This window comes from Scyliorhinus torazame, chromosome 13 (genome assembly GCF_047496885.1).
Source record: "Scyliorhinus torazame isolate Kashiwa2021f chromosome 13, sScyTor2.1, whole genome shotgun sequence".
Taxonomy (NCBI): domain Eukaryota; kingdom Metazoa; phylum Chordata; class Chondrichthyes; order Carcharhiniformes; family Scyliorhinidae; genus Scyliorhinus; species Scyliorhinus torazame.
Window position 1 is genome coordinate 158,072,165 of NC_092719.1, and position 26,915 is coordinate 158,099,079.

General features: G+C 41.6%; 1 protein-coding gene across 14 annotated transcripts in view; it reads left to right on the forward strand.

Moving 5' to 3' along the window:
* Nucleotides 1-23,917, forward strand: part of magi1b (membrane associated guanylate kinase, WW and PDZ domain containing 1b) — a 679,590-nt gene extending 655,673 nt beyond the window's left edge. For 10 of the 14 annotated variants that reach the window (XM_072472316.1, XM_072472318.1, XM_072472314.1 and 7 more), the window contains one exon: nucleotides 21,608-23,917. In XM_072472316.1, coding sequence (XP_072328417.1) covers nucleotides 21,608-22,386 — 779 coding nt within the window. In that variant the 3' untranslated portion in view covers nucleotides 22,387-23,917. The remainder of the gene's footprint in view (nucleotides 1-21,607) is intronic. The other 4 variants (XM_072472328.1, XM_072472321.1, XM_072472327.1 and 1 more) reach the window with 1 other exon arrangement.
* The last annotated feature ends 2,998 nt before the right edge of the window (nucleotides 23,918-26,915 follow it).

The following is a 26,915-nucleotide window of genomic DNA, read 5'->3' on the forward strand; positions in this document are numbered from 1 at the left end:
GCTTAATCGCCAATGCAAACAGTAACGGAGACAGGGGACACCCCTGCCTCGTCCCTCTATGAAGACGGAAGTAATCAGACCTCTGTCTGTTCGTGACCACGCTCGCCACCGGGGCCCTATACAGCAGCTGTACCCATCCGATATACCCTTCACCAAAACCAAGTCTCCTCAGCACCTCCCACAGATAATCCCACTCCACTCTGTCGAATGCTTTCTCGGCGTCCATCGCCACCACTATCTCCGCCTCCCCCTCTGGTGGGGGCATCATCATTACCCCTAGCAACCTCCGTATGTTCGTGTTCAGCTGTCTCCCCTTAACGAACCCAGTTTGATCCTCGTGGACCACCCTGGGGACACAGTCCTCTATCCTCGTCGCCATCACCTTGGCCAAGAGCTTAGTATCTACATTTAAAAGGGAAATGGGCCTGTAGGACCCACACTGCAGCGGGTCTTTTTCCTTCTTCAAAAGGAGCGATATCGTTGCCTCCGACATAGTCGGGGGCAGCTGCCCCCTTTCCCTAGCCTCATTAAAGGTTCTCGTCAGAAGGGGGGCCAGTAAGTCCATATACTTCCTATAAAATTCCACCGGGAATCCGTCCAGTCCCGGGGCCTTCCCCACCTGCATGCTCCCAATCCCTCTTACCACCTCCTCAATCTCAATCTGTGCTCCCAGTCCCGCCCTCTCCTGCTCGTCCACCTTAGGGAATTCCAGCTGATCTAAGAAACACATCATTCCCTCCTTCCCTTCCGGGGGCTGAGCCTTATATAACCTCTCATAAAACGCCTTGAACACCCCGTTCACTCTCTCCGCTCCCCGTTCCATCTCTCCCTCCTCATCTCTCACCCCACCTATCTCCCTCGCTGCTCCCCTCTTCCTCAATTGGTGGGCCAGTAGCCGACTCGCCTTCTCTCCGTACTCATACTGTACACCCTGTGCCCTCCTCCACTGTGCCTCCGCCTTACCGGTGGTCAGCAGGTCAAACTCCACATGTAGCCTTTGTCTTTCCCTGTACAGTCCCTCCTCCGGTGCCTCCGCATATTGCCTGTCCACCCTCAAAAGTTCTTTCAGCAATCGCTCCCTTTCTTTACCCTCTTGTTTCCCTTTATGTGCCCTTGTGGATATCAGTTCCCCTCTAACCACTGCCTTCAATGCCACCCAGACCACTCCCACCTGAACCTCTCCATTGTCATTAAGCTCCAAGTACCTTTCGATGCACCCCCTCACCCTTAAACATACCCCCTCACCCGCCAATAAGCCCATATCCATTCTCCAGAGTGGGTGCTGTACTTTTTCCTCTCCTACCTCCAGGTCTACCCAATGTGGAGCGTGGTCCGAAATAGCTAAGGCCGTATATTCCGTCCCTGTCACCTTCGGAATCAGTGCCCTTCCCAAGACAAAAAAATCTATCCGTGAATATACTTTGTGGACATGGGAGAAAAATTAGAACTCCTTACTCCTAGGCCTACTAAATCTCCAGGGGTCTACCCCTCCCATCTGCTCCATGAAGTCCTTGAGCACCCTGGCTGCTGCCGGCCTCCTCCCGGTCCTGGACCTTGATCGGTCCAGCCCTGGATCAAGCACCATATTGAAATCTCCCCCCATTACCAACTTTCCCGCCTCCAGGTCCGGGATACGTCCCAACATACGCCTCATAAAATTTGCATCATCCCAGTTCGGGGCATATACGTTCACCAGAACCACCGTCTCCCCTTGCAATCTGCCACTCACCATCACATATCTACCCCCACTATCCGCCACTATGGTCTTGGCCTCAAACAGTACCCGCTCCCATTCCCTCTCTTAACCACTGTCTCAGGTTGAATCAGATTGTGCATAACCTTAACCTTGAGCTGACCTTCCAACCAATACCTCTCCATCAGGAACACCTACATCTATTTCTCAGCTCATCTCTGCTGAAACCTCTTATCTTCAGACTTGATAATTCCAATGCTCTCCTGGTCAGCCTCACACCTTCCATACTCTATAAATTTAAATACTGCTGCCCAGATCCTAACACTCACTAAGAGACGTATTGCTCTGACTTAAATTGGCTACTGAACCCTAAATGGTGGCATTTGACATTTTCATTCTCATATTCAAACCGTTGCCTCACCCACTTCTGTAACTGCCCATTCCATGCCACCCTCCAAAAAGACTGTCAACTCAGAGTTATGGAGTCATAGATGTTTCCTGCATGGACACAGGCCCATCGGCCCAGTTGGTCCATGCCGCTCAGTTTCTATCCCTAAGCTAGTCCGCATTTGGTCCATATCCCTCTATACCCACCCTGCCCATGTAATTGTTTAACTTTTTTAAAGGACAAAATTGTAACCGCCTCTACCAATTCCTCTGGCAGCCCGTTCCAGATGCTCACCAACCTCTGTGTGAAAAAGAATCCCCTCTGGTCTCTTTTGTATCTCTCTCCTCCCGCCTTAAACCTATGCTCCTCTATCTTTGTGAAAAAATGTTGACTATCTACCTTATCGATGCTCTTCATTATTTTATAGACCTCTGTAAGATCACCCCTAAGCCTCCTATGCTCCAGGGGGAAAAGTCCCAGCCTATCCAGCCTCAAGTCCTGGTAGCATCCTCGTAAATCTCTTCTGCACTATTTCTAGTTTAACAATATCCTTCCTATAATAGGGTGACCAGCCAGAACTGAACACCGTATTTCATGTGTGGTCATACCAATGTCTTGTACAACTTCAACAAGACGTCCCAACTCCTGTCTTCAATAATCTGACCAAACAATCCTAGCATGCTGAATGCCCTCTTCGCCACCCTGTCCACCTGCGATTCCATCTTCAAGGAGCTATGAACCTGTATTCCTAGAACTCTTTATTCTGTAACTGTCCCCAACTCCCTACCATTAACTGAATAGGTCCTGCCCTGATTTGATCTACAAAATGCATTTGTCCAACCTCACATTTATCCAAATTAAACTCCAGCTGTCATTCATCGGCCCATTGGCCCAATTGGTCAAGATTCTGTTGCAATCTTTATAACCTTCTTCACTCTCCACTATGGCACCAATCTTAGTGTCATCTGCAAACTTACTAACCATGCCTCCTACATTCTCATCATTTATATTATCACAAATAACAGTGGACCCAGCACCGATGCCTGAGGCACACCGTTGGTCACAGGCCTCCAGTTTGAAAAACATCCCTCCACAACCACCCTTTGGTTTCAGTCACCAAGCCAATTTTGTATCCAATTGGCTCCCTCGCCCTGGATTCTGTGAGATTTAACTTTTTGCAACAACCTACCATGAGGTATCTTGTCAAAGGCCTTGCTAAAGTCCAGGTAGACAACTCTCGCTTTGTTTCTACCCTCCTTCACACCGTCACTGGTGGCTGTGCAAATTACTATCCAGGCACTAAGCCCTGGTTGTCAAAACTCTTTTGCTCTCCCTCCTCCATTAAGACACTCATTAAAACCTACCTCTTCTATTTCCTGTCCTTTGGCTTCGTGTTAAATTTTGTTCAATTATGTGAAACAACTTGGGACATTGTACTATGTTAAAGCTAGTTATTGAATGCCTTGGAATCAGTTATGATGTACATTAGAAGAGGAATGCAGTACAAAAATAGAAAGCATTTACTTCGGATTTTAAACTTTTAATCTATTTAGGGAAATGAATTTTCAGCAGTTTGTCTTACTGTTGGACTGACACTTGGTAATGCATTGACTCCTACATATAGTAACATTCTGTTCTTTTAAATGGAAAAGAACTTTGGAACCCAGGCAGACAACACAGGAGGTTATCTGGCCCATCATGCCTTTGCCAGCTTTCAGAAAGAGCTTTCAATTCATCCCATCCTTTACCTATAGCCGTGAATTTCTTTCCTTTTTAAGTACTTAATATCCAATTCCCTTTCAAAAGCATCTGCTTCCAAGGACAGGCAGATTAAAAAATAAAATCTTATCTCTCCTATGTCTTATTTGTCAATTGTCTAAAATCTGTGTCCACATGATACTGATTCCCCTGCCAATGGAGACAGTTTCTCCCTACCTACTCTTTCAAAATCCGTATAATTCTGAACTCCTCCATTAAATCGACTTTTAATCTCCGAAGGAGATCAATCCCAACTTTTCCAGTCTCGCTTTGCATAACTGAAATCTCATTCCTGGTACCATTCTGGTAAATTCCTTCGGCATTCCATCCAAAGTTTTGACATCCTTCCTGAGGTCTGGTGCCCAGAATTGGACACAACACTCTAGCTAAGAATCAACCAGTGATTTACAACATTTTAGCACAGCTTCTTTGCTTTTGTATTCAATACCTCTATAAAACTGGAAAAACATGTAGCACTTTAAATATGCCATTGTTTTTTCATTTCACCATTTCCCCTCTGTTTACTCCCTTCCTTTCCAAGTATTGATTCCGTGCTATGCAATTTCCAGAAGCTCTAATGCACTGTCCCAAGTGGCCATTTTTAGCATCTAAGCTTAAGCAGTAAGCATCAGAGGACTATTTAAATATGCAATTGAGAGAAGAGCCTGATCTTATTCCAATGCAGCAGCTCCATAAGTGAAACCTTAGTAGTGGAAAGCATGCCTTCTATTTCCCCTTCCCTATTCCACAATTGCTGAATCTAGTTGTAACACCCCAACTGTTGTCGCAGCTGAAATGAGCAAAACAAAGAAAGCCAATCCTTGGTTGAAAGACACAGTTCCTCACTGGCTTAAACCAGCTGAGCAATTAGGAAGCTTATGATATGCTGATGTGAAAAATCCATCGCTTCTTTCCTGGGTCCATTTCTTCTCATTGCCACTTAACGCCTGCATAGCATAGCCTCCTTACCACTTGTTTTCATGATTTATGTTGGGTCACTAGACAAGACACTGAGGATAGATAGGGTACTTAATTGACAAAAAGGGGTAGAAACTCTTGCATCTATCCCTTCTATGAGGCTAAGGAGTGGTATTGATAGCTATGAAGGAGCTCCACATGGTGATTTGTCTACCCTCTTGACTGCTGACTGTTTCAGGGAGAAACCATGGAGAAAAGAACATACTGACCAAAGCATATTTTATTCAAATCAAAATGTTAAATGGGAAGAATACCAAGACTTTTTATATAGATATATAATATATATATATTTATATGTGATGGTTCATTATAATCATCGAATATTTGGCACTATACTCATCAGACGATAATCACTGTTGATGCAAGTGAACATCTTGCCATGATATATATTGATGTGAACCTAAAAACAAAAGGGAATCATTATAGAACAGAAACTGGCTCGTCAGCCAATGTCTGCGCTCTACACGAGCCTCCTCCCAATCTATTTATTTTATCACCCTATTAACATCACCTATTCCTCTCTTCCTCTTGCATTTATCTCACTTCCCCTTAAATTTATGCAATTTATCTCAGTTACTCCATGTGGTGGCCAGTTCCATATTCTCAACACTCCCTGCATATAGAGGTTTCTTCTGAATTCCATATTAGATTTATTCGTGGCTAGCTTGTATTTCTAAGTGCTAGTTTTGGACTTACCTCACAAGTGGAAATATCTACACTCAACAAAGTAACATCAACATTTTAAAGACTTCTATTAGTCCCTTTCAGTCACCTATTTTCTAGTCTGCTCAGTCATTCTTGATCCTTGTACAGTTTTGGTTCAGGTATAATTACTTTTAAGAGCTCAAGTAGATAAGGCAGGAATATTGAGCTGAAGTGGAATGTCAGCCATTATCTTATTGAATAATGGAGCAGGCTGAAGGGGCTGCATAGCCTACTCCTGCTTAAGTTCATATGTAAAGCTATTTTTTACACTTTCCAGTGCTTCAATATCCTTTTTTTGTAATAGGGAGCCTGTGGTCTAATCAAGCATCTCTATAAGATTACCGTAACTTCCTTGCTTTATGAATTGTATTCTCCTAGAAATGAACCCAAATACTTTGTACTTTTTTTATTGCTTTGTTAACCTACACTACTGCTTCAATGATTTATGAATCTGTACCTCTGGCTTCATTTGCACCTCTATACCATCTAGAGTTTTATTTTCCAAAGATAAGTAATCATCTTCCTTCTACAAAAGTGCCCCGCCACCTTTATTGAAATTAATTTGCATTTGCCATGTGGGCAGTGGTTAGCACTACTGCCTCACAGTGGCAGGGACCTGGATTTGATTCCGGCCTTGGGTGACTGTCTGTGTGCAGTTTGCACTTTCTCCCCATGTCTGTGTGGGTTTACTCTTGGTGCTTTGGTTTCCTCCCACACTCCAAAGAAGTGCAGGTTAGGTGGATTGGCCAAGCTAAATTGCCCCATAGTGCCCAAAAGGTTAGGTTAGGTTATGGGGATAGGGTGGGGTGAGGGCCTAGGTAGGGTGCTCTTTCAGAGGGTTGGTGCAGACTCGATGGGTGATTCTTGTCCATTCTGCAGGTTTCTCGATATCCTGTTTACTTTGTTGTAGTCCACTTCAGCATTACCTCTTCCCTTAAATTTGCTACCATCCCCAAATTTTTATTTTGTTTTTCCTGAGCCCAAATCATTTATATAAATAGTGAATAACAGTTGGACTCGGCGTCAATCCGGTGGAACCATTTCCCAGCCTGCGTTAATCATCTCAGTAACTACCTTAAATCCCCAGTCTGCATTCTATTCTTCCGCTAGTTTGCTGTCCACGCTGCTACTTGTCCCCTGACTCCGCATGCTCTGATTTTACAACTTTACTGACAGCTATGGACAGTATCCTATTGAAGGCCATTTAACGTAGTTAAAATTCCTCACAATTCTGAACCAAAATTTCCTATCATCCATTTCTATTTTATTCCTTACGAAAGGGTGGCATGTGGCGCAGTGGTTAGCACTGGGACTGCGGCGCTGAGGACCTGGGTTCGAATTCCGGCCCTGGGTAACTGTCCGTGTGGAGTTTGAACATTCTCCCCATGTCTGCGTGGGTTTCACCCCCACAACCCAAAGATGTGCAGGTTAGGTGGATTGGCCACACTAAATTGCCCTTTAATTGGAAAAAAATAATTGGGTACTCTAAATGTTAAGAAAAATGAAAGGGTGGATGGTGGTACAGTGGTTAACACTGCTGCCTCACAGCTCCAGGGTCCCAGGTTCGAATCGGGCCTAGGGTGACTGTGTGGAGTTTGCACTTTCTCCCCGTGTCTGCATGGGTTTCCTCTGGGTGCTACGGTTTCCTCCCTCAGTCCAAAGATGCGCAGGTTAGGTGGATTGCTAAATTGCTCCTTAGCGTCCAAAAGATTAGGTGGGGTTATAAGGATAGGGTGGAGGCGTGGGCTTAAGTAGGGTGCTCTTCTGAAGGGCCGGTGCAGACTCGATGGGCTGATTGGCCTCCTTCTGCATTGTAGACGCTATGAAAGCTCCTGCTGTTTAAACATCTGAGACATGAGTTAGAAAACAGCTTTTTCATATTTTTCAGGAATTGTCTCTAGTGACGCTCTAATCTGTTTAATGAGGTGTGTTGCGTGTATGAGTATTGGTCTTTAAAACCTTGAAACCAGTCTGCTATCTAATAACAACATCACCTAGGTAATTGCAATGGTTTTCATTTGACCGGAAAGAAGCTCTTTCTAGGCAGTTTAGTTGTTTTACCTGTCAATGCTGCTTCTCCTTATTGCTGGGATTTGTAATCTGATCCTAAAATCTCTCAAATTCAGTATTTTTATCAAAGGCCAGTGCATTTTTTTAGGCTTATTTCTGTAATATTTTAGCACACCTGCTTAAAAGTTCCAGCCTGAATTGCGATACAGATTGATTTTCTGTTTGCTTCACAGCATCCATGAAAGGACGACAACTGGTTATTTGGAACTGTTTGAGTTGCAATAAAACGAGTTACATTCAGATAAATGCCAGCGACATAATAATAACTGCTGGGGAATAAGCCTGTTTTGTGTCCTAACAGCTCATTTTAGAGAAGGTTCGTACCTGAACCAGTCTGCTCAGCTTGTTCACGCACACTGCCGTTAAAGCTGTAAACCGTACACAGCTCAGTGATAATTAACTGAGTTTCTAACCTTAAACTCACATAATAATAATAATCTTTATTAGTGTCACAAGTAGGCTTACATTAACATTGCAATCAAGTTACTGTGAAAATCCCCCAGTCGCCACACTACGCCGCCTGTTCGGTTACACCGAGGGAGAATTCAGAGTGTCCACTTCACCGAACATGCATGTCTTTTGGGACTTGTGGGAGGAAACCGGAGCAACCGGAGGAAACCCACGCAGACACAGGGAGAACGTGTAGACTTCGCACAGCCAGTGACCCAAGCCGGCGCTGTGAAGCAACAGTGCCAACCACTGTGCTACTGTGTCATCCTACATGTTACATACTCTTCAATATTCCAGTCCCAATCTATGTCATCTTGTAGCCATGTCTCTGTTATAAGATCTCCATCTGTTTTGTTTCAAATGCTATGTGCATTCAGCCACAAAGCCTCAAGTTTTGTCCTTCTACTATTTTTGAAGCATCTAGTCTTATCTTCTGATTTAGGAATTGTCCAGGCTGGAAGCTGTTGTGGTAAGATGGTAAGAATGAATGACTAGTATTGGTTTAAATGACACCTGTCTGCTGGTTAAACATACCTATCGGACCCATTAATACATTTGTACTTCCTTGAAAACAGTTGTCTAGTGAAGTTCAGTCCTCAAAGCTTTTCCCTGCTTGCATCCTCTGCTAACAGAATAGAACCATTTTGATTTATGTATAATGGGCTGGGTTCTCCGATTTCCGGACTAAGTGCTGACGCCGGCATGGGAACAGTGGCGTTTTACGCCAGAATAAACGGTGCAACAGCTGCACTGATTGCGGGGCCATTAGGGGGTTTGCATCTGCATCGGGTAACCGGCTCCCACGCCAAAAACGGCTGGAGAATGGCTGGGTCCGTGGCCATGCATGCGCACGGTGGCAGTTGCACCGTGTAACATGGCGCTGGCTGTGCGCGGACCCGGCGTGCCAAATTCTGATCCCCAGTAGCCCCCCTCGCCACCCCCGGACCACGCCCCACCAGTCTCTCCAGCCCTCGCCGAAGCCTTCCCGGTGTGTGGCACGACTCCCCACCCCGACTGTGGCGTCGCTGGACACAGTCTGCAGCCACCACGTGGAGTTCACAAAAAAAATACCATAAATGTTTTGCGCCATCGGGAACTTGGCCCATCGGGGGCAGAGCATCTGGGAGGGGCTCAGATGACGTCCTGAGGCCATCCTGACGGCGTGTGGCGTACTCCTCGAGTACGCCGTTTCTGAGGGGTTGGAGCATCGCAAAAGCCGCGCCGGCCCCGATTTCGGCGCAAACGGGGATTCTCCGGCTGATCGCCAAACGCAATTTCAGAGAATCCCGTCCGGTGTATTTGCTTGATAATCTCGAATTGAATTTGTCTGGCATAGGTTTATGTTAATATTCTATCACTGTGCCCAACGTTGTCTATTTCAGTAATCTGTCAAGTATGAAATCTGGAGTTTAAAATTAAGGAACTTGTTAGGCAAAAGCCAAACTCAGTTATGAATTAATAAAATCTTCGGTCTATTTTTCTCAGTCACTAATATGAGAAAAGATTGTGTGATACTCAAGCTGACTTTTGTTACACACCACCTATGCGCTCACAACATATATTAACCCACTTAAGATTAGGTAATTAGTTTCAATTAATTTACAACTTATTTCTGTTCAAGTTTACACATAAGTGTCTTCAAAGAAAAATCCCGCTGCATACTAAGCTGATCTTTGACTGCCCTTGTCCACACATTGAATCCAAACTAATATTTCAGAATTAAAACAATAAAAATGAATTTGCATACACAAAACTGAGCTGATTACCTGTGCAAAAATGTAGACAGTGAGTATAGCCTTAAGGAGTGACGATTAAATATAAAACTGTTGCATTGTCTTGGACCACACTGAATCTCTGTTTATGGGAGGTGTGAAAACTGCTTCAGGGATGCCAGTTATTTCTCCTGGGTTCACCGTAACTACAGTGAAAGGTCAGCAGAAGCCCCTGAGAAGTGTCAGAAATAGCTCTTCTGTTACATCAACTGGGATAGTCAGGTGGACGCTTGCCGAATGACACTGTTTTGTGCTTTCAGCAAAGTGAGCTAACTACTAACTGGATGGAAATTCAACATAATGACAGTCCAACTTGCTGAGCTCTTGTATACATGTGGCATCTTCTATATGTTTCCCATAGAGCCCTCTTTCATGTTTGCTCTCCTGCCCCCTGCACCTGCTCTCTAATTTTGTGCTGTGTGTTGCTGTTATCAGTTGTCAGTATAAAGATTAAGTGCTGCTTTTCTTTCTCACTATTCAGTTAGCCAAAGCCCTAATGAGTTCAATAGAGCTGTAACTTAGAACATAGAACATTACAGCGCAGTACAAGCCCTTCGGCCCTCGATGTTGCGCCAACCTGTGAAACCACTCTAAAGCCCACCTACACTATTCCCTTATCGTCCATATGTCTATCCAATGACCATTTGAATGCCCTTAGTGTTGGTGAGTCCACTACTTTTGCAGGCAGGGCATTCCACGCCCTTACTACTCTCTGAGTATAAAGCTCTGGTCCTAGCATTGTTTATGATGGGGAGCCCTACCTGCCAACAGTACTTTTCTGCTTTCTCCTACTGGAGAGGGAGAAGGAGCAGAACTACAGCTGTTGCATTATCAGCCCTACAGCACAAGTACTGGGGTGGATGCACAGAGCCCGAATTTGGGTTTGAACGCAAGGAAAAGACCTGCTTAACAAATAAATAGAATTAGACTATTTAGACTAGGCGTTTAGACTATAAACGCATTCTGCGTTTTGCAGGAATTTAGAAAACCAGCATACAACAGGGATTTGTTAGCGAGTTGATGTCCTTGCCTTGATTACTTTGTTGGGACAGTACCTAACTGGAATATAACACTGTTTTAAGTAAGGCAAGGTTTCTATTGCTGCCATTATTGTCTAATGCTTCAAATTCCACTACTTTGTTATTTAACTTTGTTCATAATGAATATGTAAAACAAAAGGTTGGCAAAAGATATTGACCCTATGGAAGAGTAATTTGCTATCCGCAATTCCAAAACACTGAAGGGGGATCCACAAACAGAAGTTCTTTGAATCAGAGTAAGATTTAAAACCTCAATTAGTATCAAGTAGTTTGAATATTTGAGGGCTATGGTTAAAATTGTTTTTATTTTAAATTAGTGAATGCTAGGTACTAATTTTCCGAGAGTGATGTAGACTCCATTTATTTCTATTTTTATTTTGTTTCTCTAAACTGAAGATGCACTGAAATATTTTAACTGAACTGAAATATGATATTTTCTTTTCTTTCTAAAGCCTTTCCCAAATCCTTGCATTGCCAGAGAGATTTTTGCAGTTGCAAATATTGACATTTTTGTTATGAAACAACCTAACACTAATATACACATGCCATGAGCAATCTCTTCATGCCCACAATCCTCTCAATGGTCTATTTGCACACACGGAATTAGCTGCATTACAATGGAAAAGGTTCAGGTCAGGCTGGGGTTTTTTCAAAACTAAAAGGCTAAGGGTGCTTTGTCTGATGGGAAACAAATGAAGCTTGATTTCCTAGTTTTGAATTCCTAATTTTCATTTTATTCATAATTTTGAATCTGAGCTGCCTGTTTCTTCAACTTGACAAGTACGATCATCTGATTTTCATCAGATCCATAAGGCAGGAATAACTCCAAAATTATGGGCAAATGACTGCAGTTGAAAATGGCGAGTACCGTTTTCTTTCATGAGTTGATGCTTTAAATTTTGACAACGGTTTTTTTCCAGTTTCTTCACATTGTTGCTGAAAGAATAGGGGACCTGCTTCCAGCCCAATGTCTATCCAAGCTCTGTAACCAGTCACTCAGAGATGGATAAGAGTGAGAATGCAGGAGTGAGTAATAATTTCCTGTAGGATTTGTCCAGTCTCCAAGTGAAGAAGTATCTGGTTTGCACTCAATGATGTGGGGTATGATCTCGGACAGTAATGCAAAGGGGGCAGCATTGTGTCTGCTGCCCATTATGTACTGATTCTTTGTTCATTGCTGTTGATTTCATTGGTGCGGAACATCGGGTGGACAATATAATTAATTTCTACTCCAGTATTAAATGATAAATACCAGAATTTAGCCACCATCAGCTTATGTCAGGGTTGATTAAGTAATCTGAGATTCACTGTGCCAACTGCCAACAAGAAATCCCCTGCGTGGCTATCTCAGAAATTGCCATACAAAATCAGTTACGTTTCCCTCAAAGGAGTGAGTGTTGGATACATTTGCTGTTGTTTACTCTCAGTCCCATTCATCCTCTGCAAGACAATTATCCTCTTACAAGCCCCTAGCCTCTCAACAGTGACATTGCTTACTTTCCAGTGTTCACAGCAGGGCTGATAAGGGTATGAAAAATAATGACTGAAGTAATGTGGAATATTACACCAGGTAATTTATTAATATAATTATTTGTACTGTACTGCCATGCATAAGCCTTTTATTTTCCAGCCACTGAGACGATATAGAATCATAGAATGCCTACAGTGCAAAAAGAGGGCATTCGGCCCATTGAGTCTGCACCAATCCATGTCTCCCCCCCCCCCCCCCCCCCCCTACACCTGCAACTAAATACCCTAACCTTCACATCCATGGACACTGAGAGGCAAATTAGCATTGCCAATCTACCTAACCTGCACATCTTTGGACTGTGGGAGGAGACCGGAGCACTGGGAGGAAATCCACGCAGTTACGGGGAGAATGTACAAACTCCGCACAGACAGTGACCCAAGGCCAGAATTGAACCTGGGTGCTGTGATGCAGCAGTGATAACCACTGTGCTACCGTGCTGCACGTATTGGGGAAGGTTTTAACATTTAGTGGAGGGCAGTCAGGTGTCTGAAGTGTTCGAGAAACCTGTTTTTTCCATGCACATGGTTCAGTGCAGATCTGACATCATCAAAAGGTTCCCCCGCCATCTGATTTTCAGTCAGACGTGGGGTGGGGGGAGGGTAGGGTATGTTTGATTTTCAGTCAGGCCGAGGGGGTAGGTTTGATTTTCAGGCCGGGGGGGGGGGGGGGCAGGGGGGGTTGATTTTCAGTCAGATGGGGGAGAGGTAATCTGATAATAATCTTTATTATTATCACAAGTAGGCTTACATTAACGCTGCAATGAAGTTACTGTGAAAAAACCCTAGTCGCCACATTCCACCAGCTGTTTGGGTGCACAGAGGGAGGATTCAGAATGTCCAATTTACCGAGCAGCATGTCTTTCGGGAATTGTAGGAGGAAACCGGAGCACCCGGAGGAAACCCACACAGACACAGGGAGAACGTGCCGACTCCACACCGACAATGACTGGATCCTGGTGCTGTGAAGCAACAGTGCTAACCACTGTGCTACCGTGCCGCCCAAGGACTGTCCAATCCTTGACATTGGGGTGGGGGGGGGGGGGGGGGGGCGCTGCAGTAGGAAGTTATCGTCCTGGGGTTTGAAGGGTCCAATCCCAGTGGGAAGATTGTATGGGGGAATAAGGTCATATTGAGGGAGAGGATCCGATACTTTGGGTTGTTGGCAGGCTGGGACGTAGCACTCCTTGTGAGCAGGAGGCGGAGTGCTCCCCGAGCACATCCTCACCTTGCTGCAGTTGAAAGAAAAAAAAAAGAAAATCGCTTATTGTCACAAGTAGGTTTCAAATGAAGTTACTGTGAAAAGCCCCTAGATGCCATATTCCCGCGCCTGTTCAGCGTGGCTGGTACGGGAATTGAACCGTGCTGCTGGCTTGTCTTGGTCTGCTTTAAAAGCCAGCTATGTAACCCAGTGTGCTAAACCAACTGCAGTTGCCAGTTGACCACAGTTAAACCTGCAAAGCAGTTTATGCCCAAGGCCTCCCGTTTCATTAAGTTATTTAAAACACCAACCTCCACCCTCACAATGGAATGGATTGGCTTCGCCTCCCCTTGCACTTGAGTAAAAAACAGAAGTTGGTAGGCTGGAGATGGTTTATTAAGATTCTTCCAATTTTTGTTCATTTAAGGCCCCCCCCACACACACACAGACACACACAACACCCTGTACACACTCCATGTGCAGCTAATCCCACTATGTTAAAATTACCCCATTATTGCAGAATATTACAGTGCTGGATTGCATAATGCGTTAGTTCAAAATCATTTTGGAAATTCATTTATTTCCATGGATCTTTATGAGAGAGAAAAGCGCCATGTATTATTTTTGTTCAGTTCCTGACCGTGCCCCTCTCTGTACTATTACTGTACCCCTCTCTGTACTATTACTGTGCTCCTCTCTGTACTATTAGTGTGCCATTCTCTGTACTATTACTGTGCTCCTCTCTGTACTATCACTGTGCCCCTCTCTACTATTACTGTGCTCCTCTCTGTACTATTACTGTGCTCCTCTCTGTACTATTACTGTGCTCCTCTCTGTACTATCACTGTGCCCCTCTCTACTATTACTGTGCTCCTCTCTGTACTATTACTGTGCTCCTCTCTGAACTCTTACTGTGCTCCTCTGTATTATTACAGGCTTATTCTCTTCTGATTGGTCCAGTATGGAATAAGTAGATACTCATTGGTCAGCAGCAGTTGTGATGCTGTTGCTGGATTCTGTAACTAATCTCAGTCACACTACCAGACAGAGCATGAAAATGAGGAATGCTAATCTGCAAAGTGAACGAACATATATGTTAAAATGTATGCATAATATTTATATTGATTTGAATTCCCGGCTTATTCTACCACACAAATTGTGTCTCCTTCCAGTTTAAGTACAAAATGGAATTGATAGTCATCCAATAGATATGCAGAGAGATATACAGATAATTTAAGGCTCACTAATTCAATAAGACTCTAGTTTTCCTCCCAAATACATTTGTCTTTTCATAAACTAAATTATTGTGGTAATGTTCAGTTAGTTTCCAGCCTCCTTACCCTGATTTGTCTCATACTGCTGGCAATGGTCTTTTACCTCACACCCAGCACATTTATCATTTACTGTGTTCCACCTTCTCAGTTGCGGGAGGGTATATGAGAGAAGGTGGCCTGCGAGAGAATAAAATTAGATGAAAATACATCTAAAGAAAAAAATTCTAATCATTGAAGGATTCTTAAGCTGCTGTGGTGGAATTTGCAGGATGCTGTATTTGCAGTTCAATGCAGGCCTTTATGTAACCCCCCCCCCTAATGTGGGAGTATGTTACAATTCAGGACGTTTCGTCAATGTTATGAAATCAACAAAGTAAAACTGATACTGAAAAACAGTTTCAGTTTTGCTCTCGGGTCATAAGAACACCCCATCCCATGAAGTTTATTACATTGTAGTCTACCCCCATGTATATCACAGATGCAGGGTCCAATATAGCTCAGGAGCACAGTGGTTTGCACTGCGACCTCACAGCGCCAGGGACCCGGGTTCCATTGTGGCCTTGGGTCACTGTCTGTGTGGACGTTATGGTGTGGAGATGCCGGCGTTGGAATGGGGTGGGCACAATAAGAAGTCTTACAACACCAGGTTAAAGTCCAACAGGTTTGTTTCGAATCACTAGTTTTCAAAGCGCAGCTCCTTCATCAGATGAATGAAGAGGTGGGTTCCACAAACACATATATAGACAAATTCAATAATGCAAGATGATACTTTGAATGGGAGTCTTTGCAGGTGATTGAGTCTTTACAGTCCAGCTTGTGATTCGAAACTAACCTGTTGGACTTTAATCTGGTGTTGTAAGACTTCTTACTGTGTGCAGGTTGCACATTCTTCCTCTGCGTGGGGTTTTTCCGGGTGCTCCGGTTTCCTCCCACAGTCCAAAGATGTGCAGATTAGGTGGATTGGCCATGCTGAATTGCCCTTAGTGTCCAAAAAAAAGATGTATAGGTTAGATTAAAGGGTTATTGGGATAGGGCGGGGGAGTGAGCTTTGGTGGAGTCCTCTTTCAAAGAATCGGTGCAGAACCGATGGGCCGAATGGACTCCTGCACTGTAGGGTTTCTATGGTTCTATGGCCATTGCTAAATTATAAACAGCTGAAACATTCTGTAAACTTCAAAACAAACTGCCCAATCTGTTGCTGAATATTGCATACAAAAGAAAATCCAAAAACATGAAAGATCTGTAAGCTAGTGTGTCATTTAACTCAGACCGTAGTAATACTGCAATGATGGAGTTTCATTTCACTGAATTTTTGGGTAATTCTCTTTGTCTATATACTATAGATGAAAAATAATAATTGGATTAAATGTTCTCTCATTAACACTGTCTTTTAGTACATACAAAACTTTGCTTCATTTAAACCTAGAACAAAGTATTTACAACACTATTACTCTTGTTTGAACAATCTAACATTTGGTCAATTGAAACTAAATGTAATCTGCAATTTCCATATTATTGAATTATATAATCAAGATGTAAAGCTATGGTGTACCATCATTTTACATTATTTTAAACTGCAACTAACTTACGGAACAATTTTTTTTACTGGAATTGCTGGCAACCGTTCACCTGCACTTCAGACATAAATTGCTGAATAATGTAGCAGTGAAAATCCTGATTGAAATGTATTCCATGCTTATTTCCCAATTTAGATATTTGCAATATTTCATCTTCAAATACTAGTGAACTGTGGAAGATTGAATGACCCATGCTGCAGGGTGGTTTGGATAAGTCTGAAGCATGTATCTACTTACTGATATGAATAGTTCGCCATGTTCTTTCAGATTATGGTGAAAGTCTGAAGAATAGTTGGAACACGTTTTCATTCAACTCATGATGAAAGAAACAATGAACTTTCCCAATATAAGCATCACTGAATATCTGTCCACCATCCCTTTGATGCAATCTGAGTATAAAAACCCTTCCACTTCACCACAACTAAATTGCCCTTTAGCCAGCTGACTGTCCCGTTAAAACTATAGTTGCTGAGGACAAAATTGTAAGATTCTTTGGGCGGCACGGTAGCACAGTGGTTAGCACATTACTTCACAGCTCCAGGGTCCCAGGTTCGATTCCCGGCTTGGGTCACGGTCATTGCCTGCGCAAGTCTGCACGTTCTCCCCGTGAGTTTCCTCTGGGTGCACCGGTTTCCTCCCACAGCCCAACAATGTGCAGGTTAGGTGGATTGGCCATGCTAAATTGCCCTTAATGGCCAAAAAGATTACGTGGGGTTAGTGAGTTGCGGGGATGGGGTGGAGGTGTGGGCTTGGGTTGCGTGCTCTTTCCAAGGGCCAGTGCAGACTCGATGGGCCGAATGGCCTCCTTCTGCATTATAAATTCTATGATTCTATGAAAGAGTTATCATGTTTAAATCTCAACTTTGACATGCTGATGAAAATTGCACACATACTATACCATAGTAAGACTTAACATGCTTGGAAAACTACAGGCTAAATTAATATGCAGGATGTTTAGCAGTCAGTTTTGTGTAAAATAATGGTGTGCCACAACCTTATGCCTTGTTGAAATGACTTCAATGAATAAACATATTAGGCTGGATTTAATGTAGCCTACAACACCTGGGCCCACTTGAACTTGGAAGATATCCGTGGTATCCCAATGGCAATTGAACCCCACCCCCCCCACACAGACTAAATCAGAGGGCTGAAGTGGAACCTGGTCATCGGCAGGATGACAATTAGACTCATTAATTAACGAGCCCACTGACACACATTATTTCCTCTTCCGTTACCCTCACCCATGACTCCCCTCTCTCACCCGATCTCTGGGGGTCCCACAACATTCCTGTCCCTCTGATGGGTGCCTTGGCCCAGCAGCCTCCACTCCCACTGCTGCTGGTGACAAGTAGCTGCTGACCTCTGATTGGCTGGCAGCTCCAAGCAGGAAGAGTTTCCACTGCTGGAGATCTCCATCCTGGGGAGGCTAGGTAGTAGCCACTCAATTCCATCACGCTTCACCCTCTGGGAAATCCCCATCAGTTCCGGGGTGAAGACCCCCATTGGCCCCACAAAATCCAGCTCATTATTCTTGAGAATTATTCACTACGTGTGTGTGTGTGTATGTATATAATATATACATGTGTGTATATATATATCAGTGTCTATATACTGTAAGAAGTTAGTTTATGATAGTATAGTATTTTGAAGGAATTGGCATTGCAATAGTTAATTAACCCGATGCATTTTACTAGAATGGCTGTTCTGCGCTATCCATGGCTTTCACACTGTCATGAGAATGTACAATCACAAGTGGCCTTCTGATCATTAAAAAAACCAAATTATTATTGTTCAAGAGAAAAACTGCGGTGTGAAATTCAGGACTGTCTGCAGACACTTGTGACTACTCACATTTTTGTGATGTGGTAATATATCCAAGCATGGATTCTCTTTCATTCCTTTTCACCACATCTCAGCATTAAGATTTGCTTGATTGTAGTTGAATGTTAAGGTTGCTGGATGTTCAAATTAGGGGAAAATATACAGGTTTTATTTACTGTTAGCACTCTTGCTGACCTCAAGGTCTTGGGTTTAGTCATCAATTATTAGAATAGACAACAGAAGGTTTAAAAACATATGAGGGAGGCTTAAAGCCTGTCCTTGGCCAGAGAGCTCGCTGTACTCGTGATTGGATGGATTCTCTGCAGTTCCGGTCTTAATGAAATAACGAATGAGGATTGGGTCATTTTTAGTGTAGAAGGGCCAAGGAGAACACCCAAGAGGCACGGACACATTTGTGAGTTGAAGGAATGGACCATGGACCGCACCTTCTCCCCAGAGGACAATTATTAATAATATAGACCTCAACTATTCTTTGGAAACTGCTGCTCAAATAATGTTTTTTTTTCTTTTTTTATATATTTAGAGTACCCAATTCTTTTTTTTCCAATTAAGGGGCAATTTAGCATAGCCAATTCACCTACCCTGCACATCTTTTTGGGTTGTGGGAGTGAGAAACATGCAGACACGGGGAGAATGTGCAAACTCCACACGAACAGTGACCCGAAGCCGAGATCGAACCTGGGCCCTCAGTGCCGTGAGGCAACAGTGCTAACCACTGCGCCACCGTGCTGCCCTAGCTCAAATAATGAAATGTAACGATTCTCATTTAGGTTTAGCTAAAGTCATAACTGACACCAATACAAAGTCAACTTTGAACCATTGAGCAGAGGTTTCCCAGGGATGTCAAATATATTACAATCCCTTTGTATTTGGAGTACAATAACACAGAAAGGGAAGAGTTTCTCGTCACCTTTTCTGCTCTGTAGTTACAGGCATGACCTTCCATCTGATAGGTATGTTGTGGGACCTATTTAAATATTGCACTTTGATATGTTGAATAGACACGTGCATTGCATCTGGCATTGATGGAAATTAAGAAATTGATCATCAATATTCTTTGTAAATCAATTAGATACAGCAGCAGAGTCCAGTCCCCATTGCCTGCAGATGGTATTCTAATCTTTTTAATCCACAAATCTAAAGGGGGCTTTTAAACTGTCTGTTGCCATTCAAGCAGAAAACCCAGAAGGGTGTGAGTACCAGGCTGTATACTGGACCAGGGTTCAAGCATCCTAACTATGAGAGTGAAGTTCAAGTAGGTTTTGAACATCTATTGAAGCCACGTTTCAGATAACAGACAGAAAGGCCTAATTTCAGAATGGGGTTTAGAATGTATTCTAGTGTATATATAATGGAGATCATTTCACCATGCCTCTAATTTTCCCTGATGTCAACTTGCTTGTATTATGATGTTTTTCTGATTTGTGCTAGAAGGTGAAGGTCATTGTATATAATGTTAATGGAACCATTTACTATTTATGGCATCTTACTACATGGCTTACAGAAAAATAAACCTGTAATTGGTTATATTGCAATATCCTGTCAACTATATACTCTGGAAGAGAGAGGAAATCTGTAAGTGAAATATAAAATGGTTATCCAGTCAAAGACGCCTGCTATCACCAGTCACACAAGTTAAATTTGAGCAGTTTCAAATTACTGTCTGGATCCTAAGGTTGAGATGCATTTCAAATTCATTCATATATATGCTATAATTTATACTATATGCCATATAGTGGGTTTTCATTTAAAATAGTTTCTTCTTACAATTTCGAATGATGTTTGAAGATCAATATAATACAGGATGACATAAGTTTAAAAAGTAATATTGATTTCCTAATGTAGGTCCTCAAGGTGTAATAGATGGCATGATGAGACGTTATTGGTCTTGTCATTTGCTCCATCATGTGATTATCAGAAAATACATTACTTTATTATAAAGTATATAGAGCAGAATTATAGTTCGGAACATACTATAAGGAAGCAACATATTGCAGGATCCCAGTCGCATTATCAACTGCAAGGTTGTGGTTTATTGTGAACCCAAGGAACGTTACTGCCTTGAAACATGAGCGCTTGACATAATTTAGAATTGGAATGAATCAGTAAGTTCCTGAGCAGTAAACTATAACTGTACCTGCCTACTTCTGTTTTATCTAAACTGGCTGCGAATTGGTCATCTTCTTGGGGCAAATGAGCATCAAAGACAAACAGCCAGATGACGCAAAGCCAAATTTCTTCTTTGGAGCCAAATGCTTGATTGACATAAATTCTGACTTAAAAAGATTGCTTTCACGGAAATTAATTAAATTTGTTGCTGCATTAGCTATATGCCATTTGAAGATTTGCTCGTGCCCGAGCGAAATGCTGCTGCCTATTGCACTATAGGTGTAGATCGAGTAGTTTAGAAAATGTAATTATTCAATGACCATAATAATCAGCTGTTACATTGGAAACCAGCTCATCAATGTGTTTTGTGTGTAACCTTCCACTTAATGTACTTTGAAGTTGGAGTTCTTCATCTTAGAGGATTCAGGAGTCACTAAATCCTCAGAAGGACTTGAGAGTAATTCAAAAAACAGGATAGGGTCAGTCTTTTATAAATGGCTATTTAAATAAGCTTGTTATGTAAATCTGTTGCAATCTGTGAGAATGATGTAGGAATTCCAAACGTTTTTTCACAAATGTCACATATGCCTTAGGTCACATTAAATTTTTAATTGAAAATGACTATCTGCCAAAAGTAATTTTAATTGAGACGGCCACTAAATGCTGTTCAAAATACTCTTGTGTTCTTGAAATAGCTTGCTTGAGCAATGGATCATGCTTGTGTTAAGATGCATTGCTTTTGAATTGACACTTTGGGATATACGTTCATCTGAAATTCTTCTTTCCACTACTTTAAAATTTAACCTTTATTAAAATAGTGTAGAGGGAAATTTAAGATGAATGTACCTAATCTCGTATCCTAATGTGTGATTTCAGGACAAAATAGTACGCTTTATTCATCATCCATTTTGTGCTCTGCTTGATAGGGAATTAGCTGCTCGTACTGTTGTGCAAAACAAATGTTATTTTAAGAATGTTCTTATACAACCTATACAGCAATGTTCTTCACATTACTAACATATGATACACTAAAAACATTGAAATGTTTCTAGCATTTAATTATTAAATGACAAATTGCAGTGAATTGGAATTCTTTTGGGCGAATAGATCCAAGGATAAAATTGTATTAATAGTAACAGTACAATTGAGCATGGTACAGATCATTAAAAGGTTGTATACCCGTACCAATATTTGAACTCTATTATCTTTATTTTATCTTTCAGACCCAAACAATGACAGGGGCAGTTCCACAACAGGTTCACAAAATGTACCGGAAGTGAAATATTTATCAGAAAGACGACCTCATCCATCACTGGAACCCAATTATCCACCAGAAATTCACAAATCATCACAGCACAGGGAAAGGAGGATCAGTCAACAAGAAGAGCCGATAGGCAGAAAAGAACACAGCAGACCAACCAAGGAACACCACACTACAACCTGGAATGATACTTCCAAAAGAAAAGAAAATGTACCCGGAAGGACGAAAGACAGATCCCCTGACAGGAGACAACGTCAAGAAAGAAAGGCAGAGAATGGATACCATCAAAGGTCTCCTGAAAGAGGTAGGGAAATATCGAGGGTGGCAGGTCAAAATATGGAACGGAATGAAAGATCTCTTGGCAGACACAAGGAGGGACCATTTGAAAGAAGAAAAAGGTCACCCGAAGGGAGATGGCAAGAATTACCTGAGAGGAGGAGAGAAAGGTCACCGAGCAAGAGAAATGAGAAGTCACCTGACAGAACAAGGGAAAGGTCACCTTACAGGAAGAAAGAAACAGCAGTTGAGAGAAGGAGAGAGCGGTCACCTGAGAGAAGGAGGCACAGGTCACTAGATGCGAAGAGAGACAGATCACCTGAAAAAAGAAGCAAAGCTGATGAAAGATCCAGACACAAGGATGACCATAGCATGGAGAAAAATTACATTAGCAGAGGTTCTCGGCAATCCCCGCAGCCTAGAAGGAAGGCTGTTCGAGAATGCAGTACTGATCTCAGCATCTGAATGAAGGATTATGCATTGGACAAGTCAAGTTCTATCTAAAAGGACAACATAGGTACTCTGAACAGATCCAAAGTTGATTGGTGTTTGTCAGCTTGAAAAGACTTGAGGCCTATTGATGTAAAAAAATGACAGAATACAAACAAAAATGACACTGTACATACGTCAGGAAAATGATAACAGTAAAATGTGCCTGACCCAACACAAGCTAAGGATTGCTCAAAAGGAAAATAGTATTGAAATTACATGTCAATCGTAAGCCTTAATTGTATTATTGATTTTAGATAACTTGCCAGATATTTTGTTAGTCCTTGGGGTGTCTCCAACATTGTAATGAAACCAGATGACGTTAGCACAAAATAATTGCACTTTGTCAAAACACTATGCCGTTTTAATACTGAATATTTTTCTATATCACACAAAAAGTTTGGAGGCTTTCTGAAACATCTAAAAATTGATGGGTATGGTATTGTTTAAACTGGTGGGTTACTGACATGGAAGAAGAGCAAGCTTCTAAACTGGAGGAATGTGACTCGTGATGTTGATATACTTATGAAGGAGAGAGTGTGTTTAGACCAATAGAAAAATGGCTAAAGAGATGTGCAGACTTTAGCATCAATTGTAAACAGGTGGTATATTCAAGATTTGAAGCAAAGTAGTGATGTAGATTCATTTGATAATTTCTAAGCCAATTTCAAAAGGGGACTGTGTGGTGAAGGTCTGCTGTGGCACTGCTTGAAAAATGAGAGGATAAACTGCCTAGCTGAGCCATGAAGAAGCTCTTCATTACTGTTGAACCACTAAGTGAACTGCTTTCAGTGCTTCAGTGTGTATATGTATACTGTTCACATCTCCATTACAACACTAAAGTAAGCATTGCAAGTTTTATCACTGTTGTTGCCATGGTACTGTACAAATGTATGACTAACCATCTTGTGTACAAAGTTTAAATTGTAATTAATTGAGCCTGTTGGAAAATGTTGCCTTTCTTGTAAAAAAAAAAGTAAAACTATGGCAAAACTAGTTGTGAGGAATGTGATAGTGTTTATATTTCAGAAATGGAACAAACTGATCTATGGGACATATTTTAAAGTAAAATGATTCAGGTATATAAAACTGTTTTCAAAAGGAATACTATATCAGTGATTATTAAGTTTATGTTGGTTTTGAAATTCTATTTCTTGATGGTGAACCTGCCTGTATATTATGAAATACTTGTATGCAGTCTGTGTTCTTTACGCATTAATTCTTGCAATGTGCTATAGACCTAACGTTCCGCTGTGTAGATTGAAAGCAATATATGGGCAAATCTTTTTATAAAACACTATGCATATATAAATACTACATTGTTCGTAGCTTGACCCATGTGGCTATATACATAACTTTAGTGTAGTACAGTATAGTATGTAGATGTTAATATTATCCTATAGCTTCTTCCTCCAACCTTGAAACAGATCACAATGTATATGTAGCTACAAAAAGAAGTCTGTGAATGCTATTTTTATTATCAAATAAAATTTTCCATACAAATTCATCAATTTAGTGTTAATGAGTGCCATAAAGAACCAATCCTGTTTCCTACTATTTGATTATCTTCCGAACTTTATTTTTAAAGGATACTCAGAAAATGTTTTATGTTGCACCGTAACCTCAGGCTACATTGTTTCATTATGTGCACCTTGCATCAGATAGATAAGAAATATACGTCTGAAGGTGGGCCTGACAGTTTCTCTTTGTTTCAGTGTCAAAATATGTTAACTTAAGTTAAAATGTTGGAAAGTGTGCCACTTTCAAGGTTCCTAAGAATGGATATTGGTTTCACAGAAGGAAGTAACCATTTGCATAATGATCCTGCATGATACAGATTTGATTGCAACTCCTATAAATATAAATGTGAATGCTTACAGTGATTGTAATTATAGATCTCAAATGGTCCACAGTTGTTCATTGGTATATGGTTTCCTGGTCTAAGATAGGCTGTTCCCCCTTGCAGTAAGAGAACGATACTGATCTTTTGGTCATGATTTGAAATCTCTTTCACAAATTTAGAAATTTTTCACTAACAATATGGGAACGTTGCTTTAAAAAAATGATAAGAACAATATGAGTAATTGAACACAAATCCATGATCCCAGAGTATAATTAAAAAACTTTGAGAACAATAAACCAGTTAAGCAGTTTGGAATTATTTTCTTGGTTTGTGAACAAATGTACCAAAGTTCCAAAATGGAATGTGCCATAAATAAATATTGTTTCTTTAAAATAATATACTGATATTTCCCCTATTGAAAGACTGCTCATTAACGGAGAGATCCATGCTACAAGAAGTAAAATAGTGTGGAAACGCATGCAGATACTTACATATAGAAAATACGGAAAACCCTTGAAATTTCAGTGCCGTTTTCATGGTGTGAAAATTAGCACCAGGTATTGGAGCTCAACAATTTTTGTTTAAATTCCATGTACTGTTTTATATATCAGCAACTGTTAAACCAGAGTCAATTTTAAGAAATGTCACATCTGAATATCAAAACATGGTAACTAAAATGCAAGAGTCAGGAAATCAAGTTTAGTAGATTTTTGTGCATCAGCAGTAGTAAGAAATTGCATGTCGAAGGTACTTGTTTAATTTCCCACATGGTTTCATGCTGTCATAATTATTTTGCCACAATATTTGTAAAAATGGCCACATATCGTACCTGTAGATAAATTGGCTTTGACCTTTCAGAGAATCATTTAAGAAAAATAGGAAACCAATCTACAAAGGATAGTGGTGTAATTCAGAGGGAATCTTCACAGGGATTTGTTTTAATTTCAACTCTTTGTTGTAATCCCTTTTGTGAGCTCTTCAAAAGACAGTGAAGCGTATCCCTTTTTTAATTCATTCATATTGTCAATATCACCATGAAAGGTATTAATTGCACATCCCTAATTGCTCTCGAGACGATGGTAATGAGTCAACTTCTAGAGTACAACTGGCTATTTCAGAAGGTAGTTAAGAGTCAACGGCATTGCTGTGGGCCTGGAGTCACATATAGGCCAGTCTGAGGAAGGATAACAGATTTCCTTTCCTGAAGTTTATTTCTGAACCAGATGGGTTTCACACCAATCCGGTAGTTTTATGTTCATCGATGCTGCAAGTAGCATTTTATTCCAGATTTATTGAAATAATTGAATTTTGAAATCCCACCCCTCTCCCGCCCTGGTGGGATTTGAACTCTAGACCAGAATTTTACCATCCTTTTGGTAATGGGCTGTGGGACAAGAAGGTTGGCAAAATGTTGTGGGAAACTGTCGGCAGAGGGAATCCAATGTTTTCCCACCACCGTGCCATTTTTGCCAATGGCAGGAAAGTTGGCAGCTTGCCCATTCTACCACTGGGAGGCCAATTGAACAACATGAATGGCCAACACCCCCCTCACTTGGTATTTTGCCTGCACCAGAGTGGGGAGACCACCTCATAAATTTTAAAGAATTATTTCGTGAGATGTGGGTGTTGTTGGCCAGAATTTATTTCCCATCCCTAATAGCTTTTGAGGAGGTGGTGGTGAGTCACTGCTTTGAACTGCTGTGTACCATGGTATGCCCAATGTTGTTCAGGAATTCCAGGATTTTGATCCCATGACAGAGAAGGAGCTACGATATATTTCCAGGATGGTGTGTGCTTTAGAGGGCAACTTGCAGGTTACGGTGTTCCCACGCATCTGCTGCCCTTCTCCTTTTAGATGATGGAGGTGACAGGTTTGGAAAGGTGCTGTGGAGGGGAACCTGTTGACCTCCCAGCGGCTTACAGGGGCAGTGGCTCTCTTTTTGGGCAATGGCCACTCTCATGGCAATGGTGTCTCAAAAACTATAGCCCCTTATCTCCATATCATTCATCCAGCCCTCTGGATTACTACTCCACAAAATTACCACGATGCTATTATTCCCATTCCTATACTGTGACAAATAATATAAGGATAACTGACTTGATACCTCATATTCAAATTGATTTGCTTTGTCCATGTGGAAATTTCATCACATAACAATGTTGGAAAGGGCAATTAAAATATACTGCTATTTTATACTGCTATGTTATTACCACAATCTGTAATGTCAGCACCACCTAGCAACTGCACAATCGGATAAAATCAATCCCTAGTGCTTAGTAATTCTAAAATTTAAGATTCTGCAGGAACTACATCTTGACAGGTGAAGGTGAAAATTACCTGAAGTTCTTTCACTCTGATCAGCCCATGATTTATCTAATAATGCAATTATCAAACTGATATGTGCACATTCTGTGATTAATTGCACTTCATTGTTCATTTGACTGATGTATTCTTATCTCCCATAATTAAACTAATTATATAGACAGCTGCATGCAATGAAATAAGGTTACAGACCTGTAGAATCATAAATAACGTACAGCACACAAACTGCCCGCGTGGCCCAACACATCAATGCTGGCAGTTATAGCCCACAAGCTTCATCCCACCTTACTTTATCTCACCCTATCAATATATCCTTCTATTCCATAGCCCTACTGCCTC